The 13,412-nt window shown below is 37.5% G+C and overlaps 1 protein-coding gene across 1 annotated transcript in view; it reads right to left on the bottom strand.

Moving 5' to 3' along the window:
* Positions 1-3,238: 3,238 nt before the first annotated feature.
* Positions 3,239-13,412, bottom strand: part of alpha-Man-Ib (alpha-Mannosidase class I b) — a 15,765-nt gene continuing 5,591 nt past the window's right edge. The window contains exons 4-8 of the mRNA XM_017624837.1: positions 11,088-11,607; positions 10,882-11,030; positions 10,630-10,821; positions 10,383-10,570; positions 3,239-4,173 (exon numbers count right to left, since the gene is read on the bottom strand). Of these exons, the coding sequence (XP_017480326.1) occupies positions 3,525-4,173; positions 10,383-10,570; positions 10,630-10,821; positions 10,882-11,030; positions 11,088-11,607 (1,698 nt within the window). The 3' untranslated portion in view covers positions 3,239-3,524. The remainder of the gene's footprint in view (positions 4,174-10,382; positions 10,571-10,629; positions 10,822-10,881; positions 11,031-11,087; positions 11,608-13,412) is intronic.

The following is a 13,412-nucleotide window of genomic DNA, read 5'->3' as shown; positions in this document are numbered from 1 at the left end:
GTGAATGTGTTAAACGATCAGCTGTAGTGTGTTTGACAACCAAATTGTAAACAAAAGAGAAGTGCGCTCTGCTAAAGCATGTTGGAAAGTATTTAGATTTGAAAGTATTTTTGTTTATTCATAAACATGTGTTAGCTGAGTGTATTTACATACAAAATAAGCAAAAATGTTCAACCAAAATTTTGAGGTTATGTTGAAGCTGACAGAACTTAACATATTTTACTAGAAAGCGATCCCTTACTTTTCAGTGTTACTCTCCCGCTCTGAGCGAAATCTTTATTTTTTGACAGTGATACTAGTTTTAAAAGGCCAGCTGGTGTGTCTTCTTGCTCCAGTTTTTACAAGTGAAGGCTAATTTTCTTTTCGTTGACTTTAATTTTCCTCTCACTTTGCATATTATTTTCGCTTGCGCTCTTGATTGGATTGATAGCTGGTGATGGCTAATTTTCTGATCATCCTTGAATTGGCAAAATATCTTAAAGCTACATACATACAGATGCGTGCAACTAATTAGCAACGAAATTCAAAACGATATTGCTTGCAAATTATGTTTATTTATTTATTTTTAATAATTTTCATTTAAAATATATTTCAATCTATTTCAGAAACCACAATTACAAAAGTTGCAAAGCTTGCACAAATTGCAAAAAAATTAATCAAACTTCAAAAAATTTTCATCAAAATTTCAAAATTTTTAATTAGAATATTTAGAAAATTTTCGGGTATGCAGTTTCGGGAGTACCGTTGATTTTTTAGAATTTTTTTTGTCGAGGGTGTTGCGGATTTTTTTCCATGTAAAAAAATGTTTTGATCATGTGTTATATGGCAGAAAATGCGCAACACCCTCCACAAAACAAAAAATCTAAAAAATCAACGGTAATTTTTAGCGACTTGAAACTTGCACTTTATTATACTAAAATTGAATGGGCTACAAAACTGCATACCCGAAAATTTCGATTGGCCTATTACGAAATGGCTCAATATTTTGTGGGCCGACGAGAGAAAAATGGTACCGCTCGGCTCTGAAGGACATTGCGAATTCGTAGAAGGCCGATACAACCCGAGATAAACGGTGAAAACCGTAAAACACAACATGGCGACGCTTCCATCTAGTGTTCTCGCTCTCTCTTGACAAAATCGACTCCCTTAGCAAGGCAGTGTGCGTGGGTTCGTGTGTGTGTGTGTGCAAAGCCTTTGTAAGGGAGTTAAGGGAGTGTCAAAACTCGAATGTCAATAATAAGCAAAACTTTAATTACTGAATCATGGTCTGGGCGTACTTTTCGTACTTTAGTGAGTCAGTGAGTTGCTATTTGGGTGAACTTGAATTTCTTATTTTGAACAATAACTGTCTATTATTATTTCTCTTATTTTACATGGCTTATATTTATCAATAAATTGTAAATAATTATCATAAGCTACAAAAGTTTTTCAGCGCTGCTATTTTTATGAATAAAACTGTATGAAGTACATACTACATAGAGGCCTGCACGATTACATAAAAAGGTAACATGTTAATAACTGGCGATGCCATCGTTGGCATCATCACCTTAGTACCATTGAAACATTGCGTGTTCGAATACAAAGCGAGAGCGCAACGATTAGTATGTAAAAGCAATGCGGCACACTAGCTAGCCCAGGTTGACTAAAACTACAACAATCGGGGAAAAAAATTTCACCTTTACCAAACCCATTCTCACAAATTTTGGTCAAATCAAGAGAATGAGAGTGATAGGAAATCATATGTATTGATGCGAGCAACCGATGATGGTCCTAATAAAAATGACCGCATCGTTCGTTTTTACTTCGATTGGTGGAGTGATGTGCTCCTTAATCGAGTTTCAGTAGTCTGAATACTGGTCGTACTGCTGTTGACGATGTCGACGATATCAATTAATAATTGCGATCCCATACGAGTCTGAACTTGCCAGAATTAGCCCGGAATAGTACTGAAGATAGTGTAAATGTTGTTAGTAATCACACGATGTCTCGATGCGGAAATGTCGAGTAAATACGTCGCTTTCACATCAAGGTAATCGTCAGAAGTGTGATTTAATAAAGTACTCGTACATACTAGCATAAGCGTGGAGGCCTCTGGCACATACATATGTACGTATGTACATATTTCAAAAAGATTGAAACAGGAAAAAACAAAAAAGGCAAGCCAGAAATTCGCGTTGTAATAGACGTAACTTATATCTCTTTTGGACAACAATTCTAATATTCAATGAATGTCGTTGTACACACCGTCCACATAATTACTGAATCTGCACTGTTTGAAAATATTTATTTTTAATATTCCGTTCTCAGGCCACGGATACAATCACAACAAATTTCAAAATTTATCAACTCGACATTTGACAGGTGGGATTTTTTAAACCACAGTGTCCGAATTTTTCTAAGGCCTTGCTCGAATGAGATTTGTGACACCCAACGAAAATTTACCTGCCGAATGGCAATTCTTCATCATTTTCAGAATTTTTCTGATTTCTTGTGGAAAAAACCAGAAATATATATTACTTTGATAACAATAACGACTATAAGAATTAAAAAAATGGTGGCATTCTTCTTTGAAGTTAACCAAAATTTCTTGGACGATTCGAGTACCAACTACATATGAAATACTTTAACATTGAATATAAAAGTTAGATGCCCCTCGAGCCTATGACTCTTTTACACGTTTTAATATCTTCGTTTTTAAGTTTTTGGCATTATTTTGTAGTTTCACACATTTTACAATTACTCTGTGACGTCGATGAAGAGCGGGTTAGTTACTTGCCGTTAAGATTGGTTTAGTAATTTTATTCTCTAAATTATTAAAAATAGTAATAAATTATTATGTTTATGTAGTATATATTATTTACATACAATGGTCGTAATAATTATAGCCCTACCCCATTTTGACATATTATTATTTTTTGTTTAATTTTAATTTTTTTTTATTTTTTTATCGAAGATGTAACGGGTTTCCTCCATATAAAAATAAATCTTGTATATCCGTTCTATAGAAGCAAATGGGACAAAAAAAAAAATCAAAAAACAACCATAATTTTTGGCCATTTGAAACTTGTACTTCATTCTACTAGAATTCAATGGGCTACAAAAGTGCATACTCAGAATCATTCTAGAAAATCTAATTGAAACCCCCGAAATTTTTGGAAAGTTTGTTGATTTTTTTGTTTAATATTGCACAAAGTTTCAAACTTGGATTTACATTGGTTTTGTTAAAGAATGATAATAATAATAATAATCAAAATTAAATAACAAAGAAAAAATTTTAAAACTTGCCAAAATGTGGTGGTGCTATAATTATTACGACCACTGTACGACCTGAGCGCAAACGCAAAAGTAAAATCACGATTACATACACTTCATTCAAGTTTCGTGATAATACGCACTATGTTTGTATGCATGTATAAATAAGTGTAAATAATATTTACATTGAGAGTGATTAACGGTGCCATGGTCACGGTTACATACATTTGTTGCACACACGCACGCGTACACACATGCAAGCAATTATGATCTTAGTGGTTTCTCAAAGGTAGCAGATGCGCTTCCGAATTGAACACCCACTTATCCAAATCAATTTCTTTGCGATTGTCGCTGAACAAAAGGTAGAAATATTTAAGTGTTTCACTCAACCAAAAACTCTCCATCATATCACGCAGTCTTGTGTTAAAAACATGCTTAACATTGCCAATCGACGTATAACCATAAGCTACTTTAGTGTATTTCTCAAAAGCTTGGAAAATATTCCAACCCATATCCTGATAGGTACGATTGCCCGTCAATGCATAGAAATAATATAGACTCTCTATAAATTCGGGACGCAAAAGATTGTGAGCATCATTGGGCTTCACGTAAATGTCTTGCTCTTCATTCGCAGTCAGTGCAAAATATGATATTTCAGGCGCCAGCTGTGTAGGTTGCCGCATATATGTTTGATAGCAGGTCTCGAGGAGATCGCGCGCGAGCAACAAATGTGAAGTAGGCATTCCAAATTTGTGTCCCAAAAGCAATGTGCCAGGTAGATAGCAAGTAAGATGGTCCATCTTCGGTTTGAAGTCTTTCCCATTGATTAATTCACCAATATAGACATGCTGTTCTTTGGGCGTACGACGCAACAGCTTCGTTAATACTCCGTCAATAGCCCGTATATAGTCCGAAATAAGACTGCAATAAAAATTAATAACATTAGTATGCTTTGTATAAGCTTGTGCAATTAAAATAGAATAGGCCTTTAAGATAATTAAGGTAGGTTTTTGAGTGAAGCCGTTCTAAAACGCTTAGCAAGGAGAGACTGTAAAAATGCTTTCCTGCTTGCAATCTGGAAGCGCTTTTCCCATTTACAATTTACGCGATAGTTTAAGTTTATATTATTTATCATCACAAATGAATTTCAATATTCATTATTAAAGTTACAATAAAACGCAGTTGATATGAACCTTAAATAAATACTCTTCTGGGAGCCCTTATATGGGTAGCGTTTGGGTATAGGGATTTTGCTCCTTCAATTTGTGCCATCCCACTCCAAACAAAAAAAAACAAACAAATGCAAAATTTCCAAAAAGGTTAAACAAACAAATTAATTCTTTTTGCTGCGTGCGCCATATTTGTTTAAGTTCAATATCATTTTAATATAAATTTTTTTGATTTTGTTTTAGAGGTAAACCCCGAATATTTCAGTTATTCGCGAGAATCTTTTTCCAAATGCACAATGAACGACGACGTACCCACCAGGCTTATGGGCAGCTGCAGTAGCTCGCCTGACATAACAATCGTAAGCGCTGGTCTGATAAACAGCATAACGTGGCGACCTATGCTGACCTTAGCATCAGACCATCTGTCCATAGTCATCTCGATTGATAAACCTGCCGATAAACCTGCTTCCACAGAACACCGAACCTACATTTACTTTTCTAAAGCCGATTGGGAACGACTTCGCGGAAGTTACTGAAAACACCTTCTCTGCCTTCCCACACCAACCGACGTTCACGTAGGTGAGCGTAAGTTCCGCAGGGTTGTCACTACCGCTGTAGCCAGCTTAATCCCAGCCGGATGCATTTTCGACACCTTACGAATTTTCCTGCTGAATATGCTAGCCAATGAGCGTGACAACCTTTGTCCGACCAATCCCGGAAATCCCCGCATCATGGATCTTAATGAATGCACAAACTGCCCACACCAAGTGCAGCTCTTGTTTTCACCAGCGGTGAGGTTCAGGTAGCCATCGGGAAGGCGAAAGCTTCCAAAGCCATAGGTCCTGACGGAACTTGCGTGCTTATGCTGGGTCCTGCGGGAGTAGATTATTTAACCAAGGTCCTCAATTTGTCCATGGCGGGCATCTGAAAAAGGGGAAGGGTAGTCCCACTGCTTAAACCGAGGAAACTCGCCAACAAAGGAGAGTCTTAATGCCCGATAGCCCTCTTTTCCCCGGTAGCGAAGACACTTGAGGCCGTTTTACTCTTGCATAACACAAACCAACTGACCCCAGCGAGGTATCATCTGGGTTCCATAAACTACAAAGCACAACAGCATTTAACGCCATAAACACTCAGATTACTCGTGGACAGTCCTAATAGCGTTGAATCTGTCAAAGGCGTTTGACACCGTCAGCCGCTCCACGATACCAGACGATATTGATGCTTCCCCTCTCCCCAAGGGACTCAAACGGTGGTTGCCGAATTATATGACTGGTCCCCATGCGTCAGTCATTTTCACATTTTCAGACCCAGCAAACCGACGAAAATTAAACAGGGGGCCCACAGAGTGGTTCCCTTTCCCCGCTGCTGTTTAATTTTTCTCATATCGATGTTAATGTCGCCTTAACACCACCTTCACGACAACGTCCAGATGCTCCCCATCAGGGAGCATAACACAATGCTCTGCAAGCAGTTTCCAGTAAGGTACCATAGATGTCGGCATCCGAGCAGACAACTGCTCGACGAAAATTAAACAGGGGGCCCACAGAGTGGTTCCCTTTCCCCGCTGCTGTTTAATTTTTCTCATATCGATGTTAATGTCGCCTTAACACCACCTTCACGACAACGTCCAGATGCTCCCCATCAGGGAGCATAACACAATGCTCTGCAAGCAGTTTCCAGTAAGGTACCATAGATGTCGGCATCCGAGCAGACAACTGCTCGCAGAAGAGCCCTCGCCAAAGTAGAGGTTCATTAAGCAACCTCTGGACCCAACTGCATACCGACAGGCCTTAAATGGCATTCACAGGGAGTCGGTCTTGAGTTATATAGACTCCGACCTGCGAATACAGTTTTGGGCACACCCGACGTGACGAGACAGAACTTAGACTGCCTCGGAAGACTCGCATCGCTCCACAATATCCCAACTTCGCTCGGGCTACTGCAGCAGGCTAAACTCGCACCTGAGCAGAGTGAACGCAAATGTGTCCAATGAGTGCCGGGCATGCGTAGTGTCGCCACAAGACTTACGGTACCTCTTCGCATGCCCCCAAAAACCCCACCCAGCAAACGCTCCTGTCTCTATGGGCAGACCCGGTGTAAGTTGCACACTTCCTGGGCCTCCCCTTAGTTGAGGCTGACGACAACGTTAACGGACAAGCCGACCCGATCGGGGTTTAGCAGACCAGGGATCGATCCCTGGACATTCCTAGTGATTTTGTTCGATGCGTCGCAATGGCTTTACCGGCAGTTGAACTACTAATACCTAAAATTAGCAACAATGGTAACAGTTGAGGTAAGGTTTAACCCCTCAACTCCCCTTTGTTTGTTTATCGCTACTATTCAGAATTCTATAAACTGTCAGTTTTCACACTATTCAAAATACAATACGCCTTACTACTCTTAAGTGGCTCCTGTCTCTTACGATCTGATCTATAAAACGGCATAAAGATCCGTAATCTAATACTGTATAACATGTATATGCACTGAGGGAAATAATGTATAGTAAAAATGAATACTTTATATTTGATTATCGTTTAAAAATGTTCGAATTTAAAAAGAATATTTTCACATCTGAGTATATATCGACTGCTAAGTGGAAGATCAACCTATCCCGGCAGCCAGTTCGAAAACGCCCTATCTCAAAAAACTTTTCAAAAACCTCCTATTTCAGAATTTGGTTGAAGAACGCCCTATTTCAGAATTCGTTTCAAAAACGCCCTATCTCAGCTGCCAATTCAAAAACGCCCTATATCAGCACATTTTCAATACATTTTGAAGTGAGCTGGGGCATTTTTGAATCGAATTCTGAAATAGGGCGTTCTTCAACCAAATTCTGAGATAGAGTGTTTTTCAATAAGATTCTGAAATAGGGCGTTCTTGAGAAGTTTTTTGAGATAGGGCGTTTTCGAGCTGGCTGCCGACATATTTACACCTTCGAGGTACTCAACCTCCACCGATTCTGATGAAAAGAATGAGGAGTTTATGCAGATGTTGGCAATTTAGTTCCAAGGGGCTCTCAGACTAATATAATCGAAAAAAGTACTTACAGTCTGAATTGGTATTTGTTTAACATAATAGTCACAGAGGAACCGTTAGTCATCTCATCTATACAAACATATACATACATATGCATATTTTTTGTAAATGAAATTTGAGGTTCCTTTCTCGGTATAATTTCGAAAGCTAGTAAGAAATTTGATTTTGAGTTTTCCTATAAATTCGCTATGAATTTTGGTGGTGGACTTCAAAATCGTCATTAGCATAAATAAAGGAGTTAATATCGGTGATAACCAAAATTTAAAAGTGCATGAAAAAATGTCGAATTTCGACAACTGGGCGATACTAGTATGTATAATACGGCTTTAATTACAAATTTACTTGCTAAAATCGAGAAAATCAGAAAATTTCTAGTGCAACTCGCACAACATATACATTTTATTAAGGTGTACCTTCTTGAGCGGTCAGACGTTTATCGGTAGGTTCTGTGGAATAAAAATACAGGTACTAAACAATTGTGCCAGTTATCAAATGCGAGAAAAAAGGCTGCTCACCACTGTAACTGAATTTCGCGTATTTTATAAAAACAAAAAGGTGAATTTTCTTGTGGTAGTCGTTGGCAGGTACCTATTTTACATTTGTGGGTATGAAATACACATACTTCTTTACTTCTTCAGAATAAGAATCCCAGATTATAGGAGAATGTGCTACTTATCATTTCCGAAAAATCGTCTTGATAATGCTTTCTCGTTGAGCACAAACAATCAAAGGCAAAAAAATTCATAAGTATTTGGATCTGCGTGAAAAATGCAATACATAGTCAGTACTAGAGATGGGCGTGGGATATCGGGACCCACGGTACTGATTTCAAATTGGCCGGGAAGGACTGTAAAACACTCCCGATAAAACCAAAACCTCCGCAAATTAAGAAAATCTTCCTTAGAAACGATGTATGTAATATGCACTTTTTATGTTTCATTGGGACGAAAACGAACAGCAAAGCAACATAAAAAAATAGAAGATGACAGGATTTCAATTTCACTGCCAGAATTGTCGGCGACATATTTCCTGTTTCATATACGTTTGTAGGCAACTGTGAAAATTTTTGGAAAACGACAGTGACCAAATGGAATATTGTCGACAATCGTGCTGCCAATTGTCACTCTGACAAAATTATCGCGACAATGGCGGAAAAAACCAAATAGCTCGGTCGGAAAGCTTTCACAGGATTTTTTATATGGCAATTGCGCGCATTTCATTATTTTTCAATAATGTGAATATTTCTTAAAACTAAAATAATGCAAATGCAATTATTGTACATGATTTACATATAAATTTCATATGACTGGCGACAATTTTAAGCCCGGACAATGACAATTTGTCACTTTTTCAATGAATGGAATTTCTCATGGGGCGTTCTTCAACCAAATTCTGAGATAATGCGTTTTTCAATCAAATTCTGAAGTGGGACGTTCTTACAAAGTTTTCTGAGATGGAGCGTTGTTGAGAAAATTTCTGAGATAGGGCCTTTCGAACGGCCGCCGAGATAGGTCGATCTTCCACTCAGCCTCATGCTCCTTTACAAGTTTTTTTTCAGCACTGCGTTGTGTTTATTTAAATTGCGGAAAATGTAAAAATCAACTTTACGTCAATAAATGCTAAACTTAAAAAAATTTAGCTTAGTATTATTTAACTCTTTTTTTCTAGTGTTTTAGCTCCAAATTTGTTTTGCAGCACTGGTAATATAACTTCGTTCGCATAACGGTTATTTGTAACAGTCTAATAGAATCGAGATAAATATAGACATACATAGGTTCATAAAATAATTCGAGCAAAATTTAGATATCTCAACGAAATTTGGTACAAGGTTATCCCTTCATCCCAGGTAGGTATTGAATATGGGTGCAATCGGATGGTAACCACGCCCACCACCTATATGATGGTATTTTAGAAAAAATCCCAAAATAACGAAATTTCCGTAAGTACATACTTCATCCCAATCGCTGGAAATTGGAATTTGAAGTAGAATATTAGCATAATATAATACGGTGTTCCCACGGCACCATGAATTACTTTGTTCGCTTCCCCAATTACGATCGCGAATTATCCCATTCCCACCGGCACATTCTTAATTCGATTTGACAGTTCTCTGTCTCTGTTTTTTTCTTGGCTGCGAAATTGATGCCAAATGTAAGTTATTGCTAAAAATTTATAAGTTTCCGTATAAAAGTGCTGATGTACACATGTATGAACTTTACTTTTCATACTCAGAAAAAGTGCAAGCGATTCGTTCGTAACTCGCGTGGTAATTGGATCTGAATTACCAACAAATGAGATAATTCGCCCTCCAAATGTTGTATGGCGAATTACGTAATTCGAAGGTGGAGTGCGAATTACGAATGAGAGAGCGAACTACATAATTGTGGTGCCGTGGGAAAGCCGTATAAGACAATTATAAACTTTTGTGAAAATAGGCGTGGCACCGTCGATTTATGAAGAATTGCTGTAAGTGAGTAATCACTACATCAACCCCCACCAAACTCGGGACAGAAACCTGTTAAATTTTTTTGAAATCGGACAGTAACCAACAGGCAACTTCCATATAAGGGTAATTTACAGAAATACGGAAACTGCGTTAAATCGGCAACTAAATAAGTTAATTCACTCAGAATAGACGCTTGCATTAATATTTTAGCAATAAAGGAGAAGCTAAATTTTTGAAATCCGGAAAAAACACTCTTGCTTATAATGTGGTATTTAGAAAGGTTAAAAACGACATTTAATACGTGAGCCAGGTATATAAAGTTCGGTTTGGCGTACATTTATACTTTTTACTGGTTTAAGTTGCAATCAACTGAATTATGTAGTTAAGAAATTTAAGTAATAGGGTACTCCATACAATTAATAGCGATCATGGAAAACAATATAATAAAAGACTTCACCAAAATATTCAACACTTACAAATCATCTCTTTTTCGTCCAGTTTGTAGCCATTGTTTTAATAGGTACTCATAATAGGAGTCACCGCGCGCACCCAAGGATATTGTGGCATAATTTCTAAACGTGCCTGTATTTGCATTTATAAATATCGGTACCAGACCATTGATTTTCTCTAACGCATGGACCTTCTTATTAACTGCATGAGACACCTATTAAGAAGATAAACGTATAGAATAATATTTAACAAGTTTTAAGTTTTATTGCTTACTATTTCATAAATTGATATATTAGCAGATCGGCTGAGATCACGAAATTCCAACTGAATGGTAGTTACTTCGCTGGTCGAACTATCTGGGGACCATTTAGGCGAGTGTGCACTCATTGATGCCAGATTTACATCAGAAAATGGTATGCCAGAGGCCGAGAGAAAGCACGGCAACATGCGATTGCCTAGCTCAATCTGTTATAGAAACGATTAAGGGTGTTTGGTTGTGTATTTAAATATGTGCAATAAACTCACCGACTTCGTCAAAAACATTTTATCACCACTTAAATGGTAAGCAGACAGTAGGCCACCTAACACACGTATAGTCACTTCGAACAGATTCACATCCCGATTGATATCAAAAGTGAGGAAATTGTTGACCCACTCACGACCCTCATTAAATTCTGCGGGAATAAGTTAGACGTATTTTGTTGGAAAAAAAGCGTGTTTTAAAATCATACCATCCTCTAAACCCATTATATACATTGTGTCCAGCGAGTCTACGATGGTCAAACCCAAGCCAAACCAATCGTGCGAACCCTGTGATAATGGCTTCAAGTTGTCATGTCCCCAAGCATACTTTTTATAACCGCTCCATGAGTGCTTGAAAGCCGCAATAACAGAAGTTTGACGCTCATTTGTAGCGCCGTGGAAATGTTGCTTTTGCGGCAAGGTATAGGTGTCTAGACTGTTGACAAAATCATTAATTGCAATATTATTTGTGCCAGGCACAACTCGCGGATTTAACACAGCTGCTTCCAAAGCGACACGCTCAACATCTTCAGTGCTCGCCTTAGCATCAACGGAGGGACTTTCAATGTGATTATCGTTGATGTTGATTTCTTGTATACTTATTTTATTAGGAGCATCAACTAAAGGACCCTGTAAAGCGTTTGACTTCTGACTTTCTGGTAATACTGCTGCACTTTCGACACCATCGTCATTCTTCTGATCCAGATTGTTGGAATCGAGTGACTTTATCTGCAACATACATTTAAAAAATACATAAAATAATATAGGTACCGAATAAATTTACTTCATTAGCCTAATAGGCTCCATAGACGGTTCGTCTGACTTGCGAGTCATCTGTGCACGTGTTGACTCGTCTTTCGACCACACACAGTTGAGTCATTCAGAGAATGCATATTTATTTTCACTAACACATACAAACCGACTCGCGAGTCAGCCGCACCGTGTATGCCGCCTATAAGCGTACGTTCACACAGAAAGCGGAGCCAAGTGTTCCGAGCTGAGTGAAGTTTTCAAATCGCCGTAGCTATGTGAAAGTGTTCATTCAGCAAGCTTTTTCAAAAGCGTTTTGGAGCTGAAAGCAAGGCAGTTTTTGATTTTGAATTTTCTACTTAATTTTTCAGCTTCATGATGCTGTTGCAAACAAATCATCACAATATTCAGACAAAAACGAATTTTACAAATAATTTTTTGGATAAAATTTTGCAAATATTTTTGCGCTTTTCATTGACGGTATTTTTTGTGGTATCTTTGCAGCCAAGTCCATCGGAGAAGCTCCGCTTCATTCAGTGTGAATACCAGCAGCTTCACCTTTTCCACCTTGCTGCGCTCGGCGCCGCTCGGCTTTCAGTGTGAACGCATCCTAACATGGAAATTAATAAATTTACACGCAATGAATTATAAAAGTAGTTATTTCCGTTCCATTTTTAATTGAGAATAGTGGTGTTTATCTAACCTCTTATAATTACCTAGCGCTCAAATTTGCACGCAGCACAGTAGTACAGCCCCATACACTTTTAGGAAAAAATTAGAAGGAATCGGCGTAGAACCTATCTTTTTTGCAAGCAACATTTCTGGACATAAACCGAAAAACTGGTGTGATCGATTTATTTTAAATTATACCTCCCACATAAACCTAACCTCAAAAATGTCATTAAAAAGAGCACCGATGAATATATGAGTCCGAAATTTGGCCCATATCTTTGTATTAGTGGTAACAACATCGCAAAAAATATAGAAAAAAGATTTTTTCTTAACAGCGGTCGCCCCTCGGCAGGCAATGGCAAACATCCAAGTTTATTTCTGCCATGAAAAACAGCTTCTCATAAAAATAAAATCGCCGTTCGGAGTCGGCGTAAAACTGTAGGTCCTCCCCGTTGTGTGACAATATCAAGGTGCACGCCACAAATCGGAGAAGAAGCTCGGCCAAGCACTAACATATGTGTAAGCGCCAATCTATTATTATTATTATTATGAACTCCAAAAATATGGACGTAATCGATTTATTTTAAAGCATACCTCCCATACAAACCTAACCTCAAAAATGCCTGAAAAAAAATTGTTTTAATGATAGGCTATTATGTTTACATTATAACATAAAATTATTTAATTTCGAGTACTAAAAATATAAGTTTTTGTTATTAACTTTACAAACATAAGTATTATTACGTTATAAACTGAAATGGCGGGTGATTTACACTAATGTACCTTTTTTATTAAAAACTAGCAAATGCTGGCTTGCTTAGCGACACCTGATAAGAACTTTTGCGTTGACCAATAAAAAAAATAAGTGTTGAAATTAGGGCTGTGCGATTAATTGATTACTCAAAATTTTAATTAATCATAAAGTAAATAACTCAATTATTCGATTAATTGGAAATTATGATTACTCAAAAGTTCACTTACTCGAGTAATCAAGATTTTTGATTAACCAAAAACAAAAATATTTGAGTAATTTGCTTTATGATTAATCAACATTTCGAGTAAAATGAGTAATCAACATTTCAACTCTTTACATATGTATAAAGTAGTTAAAG

Source organism: Rhagoletis zephyria, unplaced genomic scaffold (assembly GCF_001687245.7).
Source record: "Rhagoletis zephyria isolate East Lansing unplaced genomic scaffold, Rhagoletis_zephyria_1.1 Rzeph_scaffold_03791, whole genome shotgun sequence".
Lineage (NCBI taxonomy): Eukaryota > Metazoa > Arthropoda > Insecta > Diptera > Tephritidae > Rhagoletis > Rhagoletis zephyria.
This window is presented reverse-complemented; position numbering and strand designations above follow the sequence as displayed.